The sequence below is a fragment of the Chrysemys picta genome, chromosome 3, assembly GCF_011386835.1.
Source record: "Chrysemys picta bellii isolate R12L10 chromosome 3, ASM1138683v2, whole genome shotgun sequence".
NCBI lineage: Eukaryota > Metazoa > Chordata > Testudines > Emydidae > Chrysemys > Chrysemys picta.
In genome coordinates, this window is record NC_088793.1 from 69,216,303 (window position 1) to 69,231,669 (window position 15,367).

Sequence of the window (15,367 nt, forward strand, 5' to 3'; positions counted from 1 at the left end):
GAAATTTAAAAGCACTGTCACAATGGTTAAATGCCTGCAAGCAGCATGGGGATGACTTAAAAACTCCATAATAGAGGCTTAGAATAAATGTCTACCTCAAATCAGAAAAGACAATCAATCAGAGTATCAAAAAAAAAAATTAAAAAAAAGCCACTACAGCTAAATAGCAGAGTAATGGAAGCTGTCAGAGCCAAAAAGGCTCCTTTAAATTTTGGAAGTCAGATCCTAGTGAGGATAATAGGAAGGTGCACAAACTCTGGTAGGTTAAGTATAAAAGTATAATAAGGCAGGCCAACAAAGAATTTGAGAAGTGTGATGAGGTGCATCAACCCCACACTAGTGAGATGAGGGGTTAAGGAGCTGCTCTGGAAGCAGGAGGCCACACCCCTCGCCTCTGCCGGGTATGCTCCCAGTGTAGGGAGCATTCAAAAGGGAGCAGCTCAGCTCAGGCTACGCTGACTGAGGAGGAAAGCAGTTGGGTGCCAAGAATCCGCTGAGACCAAGCTGATGGAAGACCGTTTAATTTTTTTAATTTTGGGGGGAGGGGTAGAAATAGCTCAGTGGTTTGACCATTGACCGCAGGAGCAGAGGGTGCCAACTCACTGTCACCCGGGGCTCCGGAGACGATCCCGGGAGGAAGCCAGGAGGGATCCCAAGACAACCGTGGCACCACTGGAGGTACAGGGGCAGGAAGTGACCCAGGGAGTACAAGTTATCAAACCCTAGGACACATATATGACCTACTGCTCTGAAGGGCCCTGGGTCAGAACCCGGTATAGGGTGGGCCCGTGTTATCCTACCTCCTAGTTGGGACTATAGCTGCTAGGCAGAGTGGCTCTTAACTCTTGCCATTGGATGATGCTACATGGACTATGGTTGCTAGGCACAGCGGCCCTTGACTCTCCACACTGGAAGACACGTCCGTGAACTGTAGCCACTAGACAAAGTGGTCCTGAACACTCGCCACTAGGCGATAATGCTGGCCTGGGGCACACAGGCATCTCCTGACAAGAAGCAACTTGCTAGAGACACCATTCTAACAGTAAGTATCTTTTTAAGTACATCAGAAGCAGGACGCCTGCCAAACAGGCAGTGTCGCCACTAGACAACCAAGATGCTGAAGGAGCACTCAAGGAAGACAAGGCCATTGTGGAGAAGCAAAATGCATTGATCTTCACTGCAGAGGATGTGGGGGAGATACGCACAGCAGAGATATCTTTTTTGGGTGACAAATCTGAAGTATTGTCCCAAATTGATTGATCAATAGATGAGGTGTTAGAACAAACTGGTAAATGAAACAGTAATAAGTCACCAGGAGCAGATGGTATTCACACAAGAGTTCTGAAGGAACTCAAATATGAAATTGCAGAGCTACTAACTGTAGTATGTAACCTATTGCTAAAACAAGCTGCTGTACCAGATGATTGGAAGGTAGCCAATGTAACACCGATTTTTAGGAAGGGCTCCAGAGGCAATCCTGGCAATTACAGGCCCATAAGCCTAACTTCAGTACTGGCAAAACTGATAGAAACTATAGTAAAGAACAAAATCATCAGACACAGATAAAAAGGTCAATTTTCACAATGGAGAGAAGTAACCAGAGGGAACCTCCAAGGATCTGTATTGTGATCTGTGCTTTTCAACACAGTCATTAATTATCTGGAAAAGGGAGTGAACAGTGAAGTGGCAAAGTTTGCAGATGATAAAAAATTATTCAAGATAGTTAAATCCAAAGGTGATTGTGAAGAGTGAGAGATCTCACAAAACTGGGTGACTGGGCATCAAAATAGCAGATGAAACTCAACACTTATAATTGCAAAGTAATGCACATTGGAAAAAATAATTCTTTACTATACATATAGAACGATGGGTTCTAAATTAGCTGTTACTACTCAGTTAAGAGATCTTGGAGTCACCCTGGATAGTTCTCTGAAAACTTCAGCCCAATGCACATCAATGGTCAGAAAGGCTAACAGAATGTTAGTTTCTATCCCTTTTCTAATAGTTCCCAAGATAGAAAATATCATAATGCCACTATATGAATCCATGGTGCACCCAGACCTTGAATATTGTGTCCAGTTCTGGTTGCCCCATCTCAAAAAGGACATAGTGGAACTGGAAAAGATTCAGGAAAAGGCAACAAAGATGATCAAAGGACTGGAAGGGCTTCCATACAAGGAGAGACTAAATAGATTAGGGCTGTTCAGTTTAGAAAAGAGGTGACTAAGGGGGATATGACAGAGGTCTATAAAATCATGAATGGTGTGAAAAAAGTGACTAAAGAAGTGTTAAGTATCAGGGGGTAGCCGTGTTAGTCTGTATCTACAAAAACAACAAGGAGTCTGGTGGCACCTTAAAGACTAACAGATTTATTTGGGCATAAGCTTTCGTGGGTAAAAACCTCACTTTTACCCTTTCCCATAATATACAAACCAGGCGGCATCCAATGAAATTAATAAGAAGCAGGTTTAATACAAACAAGAGGAAGTACTTTTTTACACAAGGCACAACTAACCTGTGGAACTCATTGCCAGGGGATGTTGTGATGGCCAGAAGTATAACTGGGTTCCAAAAAGAATTAGATAGATTCATGGAGGATATGTCCATCAATGGCAATTAGCCAAGATGGTCAGGGAATATAACCCCATGCTTGAGGTGATTCTAAACCTCTGACTGCCAGAAGCCAAGAGGGGAAGACAGGGGTAGATCACTCCAACTGTCCTCTCTGTACACTCCCCCGAAACTCCGGTACTGGCTGCTCTCAGGGACAGGATACAGGGCTAGACAGAGCATTGGTCTGACCCAGTATCGCAGTTCTCATGTTCTTAAGAACAATAGAAGGTATTTTAGCTCTATAAATGCTGCTTTTTTTTCCAGTGGAGCATAATATAGCTTAAGTAACAAATGTTTTAAAGCTTTTTGTTTTGAAGACATATGCTTTCATACATATAAGAGCTAATAACTATGTTGAAAGAATATTGCTAATATTATTTGATAACTTTTTAATCAACTTACCTCAAAGAGGTGTTGTAAAGGATTGGATTGTAGCTCTTCTTCATTGCCAAACTGTTGGAAACCAGCTCCCAGTAAACCTAGAATAAGTAATAATTAATAAAATAGGACATTAGAAAACAGACCAGTATGTATTATATCTGGATTAAAAGCTTTGTACAACCAAATCTATCTCTTAGCATTATAAGTAATGAAAGGAAAACATGCCAAAATATTTTAAAAACATAATTGTGTCTGCTACAACAGACACAGAAAAGAAATTGATTATTCCAGTGCTTGAAAAACCATAATAGGCAAAGACTGGTATAAAAGACAGGGATGATCCTTCTAATGAGAAGTCCCTCCCAACACCACAGCTGCTGGAATTCCTAACCCTGGAACCTGCTTCAGGGATCCATCTTTCACATCAGCATTTAGCTAGAAGCTGTCTGAAATCTGAAGCCCACACACCAAACCCCTATGTCTGCTGGAAAGAAGGTGCTTCCCTATTCCTCACACCAAAGTCATCTGGCTGCCATGATTACTCCTCCACCAGCTTCTGGACCACTCCAAGAGTCTGATCTCCACTACTCTATTCACACTTTTGTTTTGGGTCTTCCTTCCCAGTGAATAGCTCCCATGCCCCACCTCTCCTGTTGCCAAGGGGCAGCAGAGTGAAATTGACCAAACTATCAGTTTCTTTAGCATTCCCAACAGTGAAAGTCGATCAGACTCTGGTCAGCTTTCACTCCGCTGCAGCTTAGGAAAAATATGAGCCGCAGCACAAACATTGGGGCTTCCTGTCTACAGAATGAGGACAATGCTCACTTCTTGTTTGAAAAGTTTCCTCTGGAGCCATAAGGGCAAAAACTTAGGGCCACGGTCAACAGTCTGCTACAACGGCTATTCTAGTGACACAAAACTGCTGCAAACCCATCTGAATCAGCCAGTTCAGTCAGGTTTAGTGCTGCAAAGCAGTCATAGCATCAGTGAACCGTACCCTTCATTTTTTTTTTAAATACATTCTTCTACTCTGCAGAAGCTGATGGCATTTGTCCCCCCACTCTCCAGAGAAAGTTTCCTATTTTCCACAAGTGGTGAGTAAGAGAATGGATTTTTCAAGCCCCAGTTGATTATAACCACAGGCATTACAATATTGCAAGGAGAATGAAGGGGAAAAAAAAGTAGGCTTATTTATTTTTATTTTTTTTAAATCCATACATTAGCATTTAAATGTAACAATTTCTACCTCAGAATGACATGAAGGGTCTGCCTGAACCCAATAAAAGCAAGAAAACTGAACTACTTAGCGTGCTCACATATTGCAGCACATGTAGCTGGGGCGGCAGAACCCAAAAGGACATTCACTTGAGGTGTTTTCCCTACTACCACCCCAACAGTTCCACTGTGGAAAGATAGCTTTAAACTACATCTAGGGTTCCACAGGATGCCTTGTGACAGCATATCCCCAAACGTCCCTGGTCATGCTCCCTCTCTCACCAATACCAACCACTTTAGTAGCGGTCTTGAGAGACCAACAGGCTGCAGGCATGTTGCACTGCCACAACCCTCTTCCGTGAGCACCTTCTGCTACCTGAGACTCTCAGCTAGTCTCTCTGTTGTGTGTAGTCACCACAGACCCTAGTGTGAATCAAACCCATGAAGTTGCATGACTTGATTATTTCTTTAAATGTATCTGGTTTGGTTTTAGAATTGCCCAAACATTCATAGATTATAAGGCTAGACAGAACCACTGTGATCATCTAGTCTGCCCTCCTGTATAAACACAGGCTATAGGACTTTCCTGAATTAATTCCTGTTTGAACTAGATCACCTGAGAGGCTTTAGAACTGCCCAAAGATTGCCTCAAAGGCTGAGAAATTCAAGTCCTTTCCTCATCTTTAAATCAAAAGAACTTGTCTACATGCCTCTGCAGCCATTCAGGAGAGTTGGGGTTGATTTTAAATCCACATTCCCTCTGAGCTGTCAAGGACTAGGACTGCTGGGGAGATGGTACACGTATCCCTGAAGAGGGAGAGTGTGTACCACTTTGGAATAACCTCTCCAGCTGATAAAGGAAGTACTTCAAAAGAGTCTCGTCCAGTTCCTGTTGGAAGCACAGAGATTGCAATAGAGGTCCCAGGAGGAGTTTAATAAGGGAAGCAAGACAATATCCTGGAAAAAAAATAAAAAAGGGCTAATCCCATTTAAATTCAGTTCTATATTTTAAAAATTGCCTCTCGGCTGGGAACTTGTCTGCCAAGTTTCAGCTGGATACTATTTAGAAGGCTAAGTTATAAACTCCTTGTAAATGGTGGTTATAATAGAAATGCTGACAGCTCATTAACTATAGTGGTGCTTCTGGGAAGTACCATTATAATAAAATTCCTGAGCTATAATTTTGTGAAGCGTGGTCACATCCTTTATAAAAGCTGTTAAATATTGGAATTGAATAGGGCAATATAAGAGAACATCTGTTTTAAAGGGGACAGTTACAACTAGTAGCTCAAAAATATGACCTACCAGCTATGCTTTAGATTGAAGGTTCCCATGTACACAATATGCTCTCCAGCTTCCTTTCCTGACATCAAGATATATGCAGCAATATATCAAATCCCTGTTATTCAAAGTTCTCTGAAAGCACCATTCTGCAATCAAACTATTTACTGCTCAAGAACAGAGCAGATAAGCACAGTAGGGAAAAGCACCCTTAACTAGATTTTATTTTGCTATTTAAATATTGTTGCAGTGTCTACTTTAAGAAAAAAAATGATGAAGTCATATCAAAGGAATAAAATAAAACATGTAACTATGAAGTCAGTCTAATTTTAAGGCAACTCATTACATAAGTATCCCTCATTAAATTCCACAGGGCTCAGTTTATAGAGACTTGGTTGCAATAACATGACAAAAAGCAAAATATTTGTTACCAGATTTTAAAGTGTCAGAAAATTCAATTAAGTTGCCTTGTAAAACTGGCATGTAAAAATATCCACCCATCCACGTAAGGATTATGAATACACTAATATTTTTCTCATCTGTCCAAAACAAACCAACCTACCAAACAAAAAGATACTTGTCCCAAACAAGTGGACAAGTAGAATTGTGTAGGGCTGGCATTTAATATATGCATCATCTACATAGAGGAGATTAAACACAATGATATGCAGGGGCATAGAAGTTTTATTAGTATGATTGTGTGTGTTAACCAAATGCCATAAATGTACCATGACACACAACTACACCTCTACCTCGATATAACGCTGTCCTCGGGAGCCAAAAAAATCTTACCGAATTATAGGTGAAACCGCGTTATATCGAACTTGCTTTGATCCGCCGGAGTGCGCAGCCCCACTCCCCCAGAGCACTGCTTTACCGCGTTATATCCGAATTCGTGTTATATTGGGTCGCATTATATTGGGGTAGAGGTGTATTTTATTTATGCCACACATTTTAGAAAAATAGTTGTGTCTGCTTTTTGTTTTTTAAACAAAAATTTTGTTGGCACTATTTTTTTTTAATCTATCTGTCTTCAAAGCTACCATGAGTATACCCAACCTCAGAGTAAAAGAAAGTTAGCACAAATACCTTTGTAAAACCTCTAGAAAACGATCACAAATAGCTCTTTTGGAGGGGGTGGAAGTGGAGGGGCAAAAGTACGGTGACATTAAGGTTTGATGTCTTTCAGACTGATAGGGTTAAAAAATGATGCTATTTACCACTGTGAAGCTTGGAATGAATCTTAGCTCTCCTATGCTATAAAATAAATGTTTATAGTCATGGTGGCTCATGTGATATGAGACATTAGGGCAGTCATTGGTGCAAGAATAAACATTTGACCATCTTAGATTCCAGAGCAGTATAATTTTCAGTCCTTGCTTCTACAACTGTGGGGGTAAAACTGATATTGATATTACTCTCTCCTTTCTTCACGCACTTTTTAAATAGCAGCTATTTGAACATTTTTCAGATGTTTGATTTTAGTAGCAGCTCTGGCAAACGGGGATTTGTAATTATCATCAACCATGCATAGTTTTGTACATTAGTAAGGATGGGCCTAAAGGGGTTTGATAAGTTAAAGGCACAAAACAGAGTGCAGGAGAGGAGAGCAAATGTGCAATATGAATGCAAATTCCTCTACTGTTTCACAAAATAAGAAATTTATTCTATGGTTATGTCTACAAGTGTGAGGTAAATAAATTGAATACAGTGGGTTCGGTCTCCTGTAGTCCTTACACAAGCAAAACTCCCAAAGTCATGAAGGGTTTTGCATGACAAAAGAATTCAATATTAGGATATATACACAACAGCTGTAACCGTACACTTATTGTCTATAACTTGTTTTGGCAGCATGAGCCTGTCCAATTATTAATCTTTGCTATAGTCAAATCCAGTGAGGCAGCAAGAAATTGAGGTTGTAAGCCTAAATAATGTTATTTGTGAAAGAGAAAAACATACCAAACTGCATGCCCCAGTCTCCAAGGTAATTTATTCTTGTTACTTGATGTCCAAGTGCTTCTTTGAGGTTTGCTACAAAATTCCCTGGTAATCAATCAAAATTATTATTATTACTCAAAACAGTAAGTGTTCTCTCATTCTCAATACTAGTTTTGTTTTGATACAATCTGCATTCCCTCCTCATTACAAATCCAATAAAATGTACTGTTCTACCAAATTTCTTGCTGAAATGAATCAGACTATTAATTCTTACAGGCCTTGTGGGGTTTTTTGTCCACTTGGAAGGTGCTGTATATTCATTCATTGTAATACAGAAAATAAACATAATATTTTATGTTTATATGGTGCTCTTCAGCTGACCATCACAAAATGCTTTCAAGCTTCAGTGCATCCTCACAACACCACCGTAGACTAGATCAGTCCTCCACCCCATTTTTCAGATAGGCAAACAGACACAAAGAAGTTAAGTGATTGCCCAAGTTCACCGAGCGTGTCAGTGGCAAAGCTGAGAAAAGAACCAAAAACTCATGATTTCCAGTGCTGTGCTCGAACCACCACAGAATCTGTAAACAGGCTGCACTCCAACCCGGCTCCTAACACATTTTACCCACGAGACAGGGTCCAGTCTTAACCCCTTCCTGAAGCTTGCTTTTAATATTACTGTAATTAAAATGCAAAAAAACCCTCAGCCTCATCTTTCTCCTGAGCTGGGCTGTTCTTAGGATTTTTCCTTGCTTAACGTCTGTGTCCCTGCCCCTGGATTCCCCTGCTTTAAAGGGGCTTACACCTTTTAACTCCGATGCAGGAGTATAAATGGACCCATCTGGTCTGATATCAGGGTGACTCAGCTGCAGAGCTCTGTGGCTTTCTCCCAGAACCTTTATCCTGACACCATGATACAGCACCCAACCATAATTTTCTATTAGATTCATTCATTCTATTCAGTTTATTTCATCCCTTCTGTGTAGACAGTGATCTATAGGATTATTTGGGGGAATGGTCCTCCCCACAGGAGATGGTGTGAAAAGGAGGAGCTATGACACCTTGTATCACTTAGCTAACAATTACATGGTTACAGAACGGTTGGATGCAGTATTAACTCAATAGATGAAGTGCAGACAGTGATCCTTGTCAGTCAAGTAGCACTTTATACACTGATATGGGGAAATACTGAAAGAGAAAAAACAATGAAGCTAAAATTTCACTTAATAGCTTTTGTGCCATTGGAGTGTTGAGCAGCAAACAAACACACAACTATTCAGTTATGTACAGGAGTCAACGAGAGTTTTATCCCATATATTTGAGGGCAGAACTGGGCCCACAACCACCATGACAGCAATATTGACATATAGTAGTTAACGAATTACAAACAAACCTGATGTCAGACAACTTCTAAGACAACTGGAAAAACCAGAAATGAAAGTTAACCTTAAAAGGACTCAAAATATATCAACAAAGGCTTCTATCAGTGTCTTTCTAGGATGTGCTCATTAATAAATCTGTCAGTAACAGACTGAGTTTTTGTTGTTTACTCCCTTCCTTCACTGTTTAATTGGTAGGAGGTTCTTATTAAACATAAGGTTGGCCTGACATGGCCTTTCCACTATAGGAATGAAATTCAATAGAATTTTCTATTGAACTCCATAAAGGAGATACAGATGATTTTCTAGGCTGTAGTTAAATGTGTACTTACCTATTATCGTGGAACGCAAGTGTCCTACATGAAACTTTTTGGCAATATTGGGTGAACTGCAATAAATACCCACAGTTAATATTTGTTGACTGTACAAAACAGAACTGCCAGACCATTGTCTCCCCTAACAAACATCCAAACAGTCGCTACACTCTTCCCATGTCCTGAAAAGTGCTAAAGAAAAACACAGTTGCCACCCTTTCCAATAAAATTCCCAGGCTGATCTAATTATGAGCTGGGATCCAGGTCCCAATTTTGCTCCAGAGGGCAAGGCATTTAAAAAAAAAAAAAAAAAAAAGTGTTGCCTTCCCAATTAGTATCCAATTTTCAAATACAATCCTAAGTAGATAACAAAGTACTCACACCATGCTCTGTCACTCTATAAAAATTATGCAAGTATGGATTTTTCACAACAGACCTTCACTTTTACACGATACCTCCCTTCCTAGGAGTAAATGTGACTCCATCGCAAGGCTCTCATACAAAGCCCTACCCAGAATGCATGCCCTTCAGGGCATACTCCCTTTCAAATACCAACTCCAAGTAACGGCAATCAAGTATTATTATCTACAGGGATTAAATTCAGTCAAACCCCACCAGAGCAGAGACCTGGTAAATATTTTCAAACCCAAAGCACCCACACACACACTCCCCACCCCAGGTGAGAACAAGCCAAAGTGGTTTCATTTACTTCCTCATTTGTAAGTCAGAATCATTTAGATTAATTAACCTCAGGGCATTTAAAGTTTACTTCTCCTGGGCACCTGTACTATCCTTGATTTGCTAGTTCTCTTGTGCTCCCTCTGCTGGCAGGTTGTCCAGGTCGCAGCACAACAAAGATAAGGCAAATGGGTCTTTTTATAATTTTGAGCCAGATTTTCAGACCGAAGTCCATTTTTTGTGGACACAAAATTGTGCTCACAATTATTTGTGCCTGAAAAAAATATTCAGGCTTGGGTCTGAACATCCAGCCCAAAATTTTAAACAGCCAACTACTTATTTCTGACCTGACAATACCTTTGCTGTTCAGTTGCCAACCTAACCAGCTGGTGGAAGATGCACAAGTGAGCAAGCAAACCAGAGTACAGCACAAATATAAAGGAAATAAAGAGTCTTAACTAGGTATCTGTTTTTTCAGGAACAAATAACTGGAGACACAATTTTGCACCAGTAGTTTTGTGCCTGCAGTTTAGGACATTTAGACATCCAAATGCTTGATTGCTCCTGAAAATCTTGGATGTAGGCATCAAAGTGATCTAAATTGCAGGTGCAAATAACTGTTGGTGCAGAACAGCACCCACAACAACTGAAGCTCAATTAAAACCTAAAAAAAATGGAGGCTAAAGGCTGAAAATTCAGCTTTAGTTTCTTCATAACAGAATTAATTAAAACAAAAAAGACTATCATCCTCCAAATCAGAACATTCTTAATGAGGGTCAAATCAAGGCTTGAACTAAAACACTAAATAGTGATGATATACTTAACAGTTCTAGGGGGGAAAAAGCCCCAAATATGATTTATGTTGTATTTGCAAATAAGCTACCCATGTACTAATGTAGTTGAATACCATACCTATAACAATGCAGCAGTATCACCTTTGTTATTAATAAGGTATTTTATTGATTCTTGTAAAAGGACTTCACCCATGTACTCACCTAAACTCAATCACTATCTTTCTTCTGGGAAGCGTAGAGAAAAGTTCACTTTTTATTCCATATTCTGAGCCATCTTTAAATACCTGCTGCAACACAGTCTAAAAAGCAAGAAAAAAAAAATGGCTTGGAAAGGTACTTCATCAACAGAAAAAGAGCAATCAACAAAGAATTTTTTTAATGTTTTAATAATTGCCTAAGAGCTTAATCCTGCAGCCTTTAAGCATATAAGCAATCCCACTGAGGGTTATATGCATAGCTGGCCAGACAAAGCAAAGGCCCCACACTCAACCCCATGGCATTTTGATATGTCCATCTGTAACAACAATTTTTGAAAACTGCATCCCATCAACTCCAAAATTTCAGGGAATTTTCTAGGCCCCATTGATTTTGGTCAAAATCAGAAAACCAGAAAAGCCGGATTTCCACTACTATCACCATTTGTCACTCAGGTTAGAGGGCTAAGGAAGAAACTTCAGAGGTAGGGTTAGGTTAGGATTAGTGGGCCCCTCACCCCACAACATTTTGCACCACCTTGCATTTTGCATCTTTGTCCCTTGTAATTATGAGGGGTGACTAAAATACATTGAAAAACATTAAAAATTGAGATTTTTATTTAATTCAATATATAAAAAAGAATTGCATTAGCTCAGTAAAAATACATTTTTGTATATACTTGTCTGTCACAGAAATTTCAGTGTCCCAAAAATTTAGCATGTTGGGCTACAGATACTGAGAGAGCTTGCTGAAGGGTATGATATATCCATGAAGAGCAAAGATTTTAACGAAGAATACGAGGATTCCACAGAAACAGTTAAAGGCCGCTATTGCAGAAACACAGAAACTGAATTGCTCTTCAACAGAAGTATTTATGCTCTTATAAAAAGAAGAACAGGAGTACTTGTGGCACCTTAGAGACTAACAAATTTATTAGAGCATAAGCTTTCGTGGACTACAGCCCACTTCTTCGGATGTAGTCCACGAAAGCTTATGCTCTAATAAATTTGTTAGTCTCTAAGGTGCCACAAGTACTCCTGTTCTTCTTTTTGCGGATACAGACTAACACGGCTGTTACTCTGAAACCTATGCTCTTATAATGGCAGAGAAACGACTTCCTTATATTTTTAAGAAGAGATCTTTGTGAACGTGATTCCAAATTCTCAGCATGCATAATAAAAGACAGCTGTTTAGTCAATCTTTAGAGAGGGAATATATGGTTTTCAAACAGAAACAATGAATGTTTTGAATGTAACGTTCTACACTAAGACTACAGTAGATGTTTTTCATTTCTATGTAGAGGGGCTAATTTTGTCATTATTGTTAATATTTCGCATGTATTAAAAAACTTACCTTTGCTAATAATTCCTTATTTATTGTGAAGTTCACTGTTCCTGGACCAGTGCTGATTTCACTCACTACCGTATCACATTTTAGCTAAAAAACACATAAAAACAGGTGAATAAATCATGTTCTTCATTAGACATGCAATACTATATTGGATAGAATCATTTAGGATGGAAGGGATGTACAGTGGGTCATCTAATAAATCCCTCCCCTCATAGAAAGGTAGACTTGCGTTCATTATTTCCAAACCATCTCCACCGTACTCCACTGTGGCAAGAGGCGGAGTCGACGGGGGAGCAGCGGCAGTGGACCCCACGGCCACTGGGAGCTACGGGCATCCATGCCTACGGACGGTCAATGTAAACCAACTGTCCCGCGGCCCACCAGCGGATTACCCTGACGGGCCGCAGGTTGTCCACCACTGGTATAGCCTCATCTGCAATGTCCAATACTAGTTGCCACATCTGAAAAAGGATATTGCAGAACTAGAGGGGTTCAGAGAATAGTACTGTGAACAATCAGAGGCCTGGAAAAACTTTCATATGAAGAGAGATTGAAAAGACTGGGCTGTGAATATCAAGAACATTCAGATTTATTAAAATTAATGCAAAAATTTTTTTGGAAGGGATATTAAATCATGCTTCAGGATTTAAGCCAGTCTCTGACTATTAGAGATCAGGATGAGATATAATATGGGGGGCAGATTATCCCACATCTGCCTTCTGCGGGTGTCTTCCATCTTCCTTGTATGCATCTGGTACTGGCCTCTTTCAGAAATCATGGAGGTACCATCGGGCCTAGAGATTTATTGCATTTTAAATCATCTAATTGTGCCAACTGCTCTTCTGTCACCTCACCTTCAGAGAGCACCCCATCTTTATTACCAGAAAAGAAAAGATTCAGCATAGGGATCTCCACAACATCTCAGAAATGAAGACTGGTGCAGAGAAATTATTTAGCTTTTCAGCAACGTCCTTACCTTCCTTATTTGTTCTCTTTAACAGTTACTGATCCAGCAGACCCACTGATTCTTTTGCAGGCTTCCTGCTTCTGATGTATTTAAAGAGTCTCCGGTTGTTTGTTTGACACCTTTAGATATATACTCTTTGAAATTAATTCTGTCCCTTCTAATTTCTTACTATCTTACTACATGCCTTCTTAATTCATGCTCCTGTTTTCTGGCTTCACTAGGATCAGGCTTCCAAATTTTGAAGGCTTTCTGGATGGTTCAAATAGCCTCTCAAACCTTACCATTTAGCCATACTGGTTTACTCCTTGCCGTTCAAGTTCTATTTTTGCTCAGCAGCATGCATGCATTGTGAGGATCTATTTTTCTTAAAGGAGCAACCATGCCATCTCTAATTTACTTCCTTTACTTTTTATAGGGTCTTTTTGCCAAGCCTCCTCATCTAATTGAAATCTCCCTTTCTAAAGTTTAGTGTCACTGTGTCACTTGTGCGGTGCTTTACCTTCCCCTTGGATGTTGAACCTTACTTATATTGCGATCATTCTTACTTAATAGCTCTGCTACTTTCATTACTTGAATTAGCTCGTGTGTTACTTAAAACTTAATGAAGAATAACCTCATGTGTGCTCTAGAACTAGCTGTTCTAAGAAGTGTTCCAAAGAATCAAGAAATTGTTTCTTTATCCTACTGTGCCATTTGACCAATTAACCCGTGGGCAGCTGAAGTCTCCCACTAGTCTCATTTTGTTAGATTTTACTTGCCTCTTTGGTGTGTCTCAACTTTGTGGGCTCAATTTCTTATTCTTGATCCAGAGACCAGAAGTACAGGGCTACTAATATATTTATATTTTCACAGCTTAGGAATTATATCCATAGAGATTCAATTGCATGGTCCGCCGAGTTCAGCATTTTTATCTTACTATAATCTATGGAATCCTTGAGATACAGCTTTATTCTCCCACTTCTTTGGCCTAGTCTATCCTTCCTGCCTAGTTTGTAACCAGGTATTACAGTGCCTCTAATGGTTTTTGTCATTCCACCACTTCCCCATAATGCCTATTATATCAAAAACCTTGTTGATTGCAAGGCAGTCTATTTCACCAATTTTTGCTTCTAAACTTCTTCCATTTGTATACATTTATAGTCTTGACGAGGTGCCTGTTTTTATCTAATCCCTTATTTTGACACCCTGCTGATTTTATAGAATGTATATCTCAGTGTTCTAATCCCATCTCTGTTCTAGTTCAATTGTAATTTGCATTCTACCCTTCTTAGATATACAGATACTTATGTGTGCTTTTAAGCTGCCTTAAAACCATTTTAGCTGGCTACTGGAGGATTCTCCACACATAGGGGTATTCTTAGGTGGTGTACAGACAGATATTGGCTCCCACCAACCTTTTGTTGGTCACCAGTGTAGGAGGTTGGGTGGACTCCTTTATTCTCAGCTGATCCCCAGCTACCAGAATAGTCCCCTGAGGCTACGGGCAACCAGTGTAAATCAGATCAGGTTTTAGGCCTTTGTCTCTTCATCTATGAGCTACACAAAGCACTCCTTGGCCACAGTACCGGTTACATCTTCCCTCAATCATCTCATCTCTTTCCCAGATCTTGTCACTTTCCCTCAGAGTTTCACTCGCCAAACCTCTTGTTTTTGCTGCTTTTCTCTGAACTCCCTCCAGTCTGTTGGAAGTCTAGTGTCAAAACTGAATACAGTATCCCAATAAGGCCTAGCCAACACTCAGTCGTTACTCCAGTTGTTTTTACATGTGACACTCTATCAGTATAACTCATTCTTAATATTTACTTGTTTTGTGATAAAACTGCACGGGCAACACATTCAATCTTGCACAACAACATCCTTCTGTAGTATTTACACACAGCTTTCTATGCGTGTATTATGCATATTAGTTTACATTCACTTTTAGTGAATCTCATTTTTTTATGGTAATCAATTTTTCCAGTATATTAAGATCATATCCTATTATAATTCTATTTGCCCAAGTATTTGTGATACTTATCAGCTTTGTATCATTTACAGATTTGACTTGCCTCTTTGGTGTGTCTCAACTTTGTGGGCTCAATTTCTTATTCTTGATCTGGAGACCAGTAGTACAGGGCTACTAATATATTTATATTTTTACATCTTAGGAATTATATCCATAGAGATTCAATTGCATGATCCTCCGAGTTCAGCATTTTTATCTCACTATAATCTATGGAATCCTCTAAACCATTAAGGAGAATATTAAATAGTATGGAC

General features: G+C 39.6%; 1 protein-coding gene across 5 annotated transcripts in view; it reads right to left on the bottom strand.

Moving 5' to 3' along the window:
- The window catches only part of RARS2 (arginyl-tRNA synthetase 2, mitochondrial), a 55,512-nt gene that overhangs the window by 29,467 nt on the left and 10,678 nt on the right, over positions 1-15,367 (bottom strand). For all 5 annotated transcript variants that reach the window (XM_042857572.2, XM_042857571.2, XM_065590178.1 and 2 more), the window contains 5 exons: positions 12,145-12,228; positions 10,798-10,895; positions 9,143-9,198; positions 7,450-7,533; positions 3,016-3,092 (listed from right to left, as the gene is read on the bottom strand). In XM_042857572.2, the coding sequence (XP_042713506.2) occupies positions 3,016-3,092; positions 7,450-7,533; positions 9,143-9,198; positions 10,798-10,895; positions 12,145-12,228 (399 nt within the window). The remainder of the gene's footprint in view (positions 1-3,015; positions 3,093-7,449; positions 7,534-9,142; positions 9,199-10,797; positions 10,896-12,144; positions 12,229-15,367) is intronic.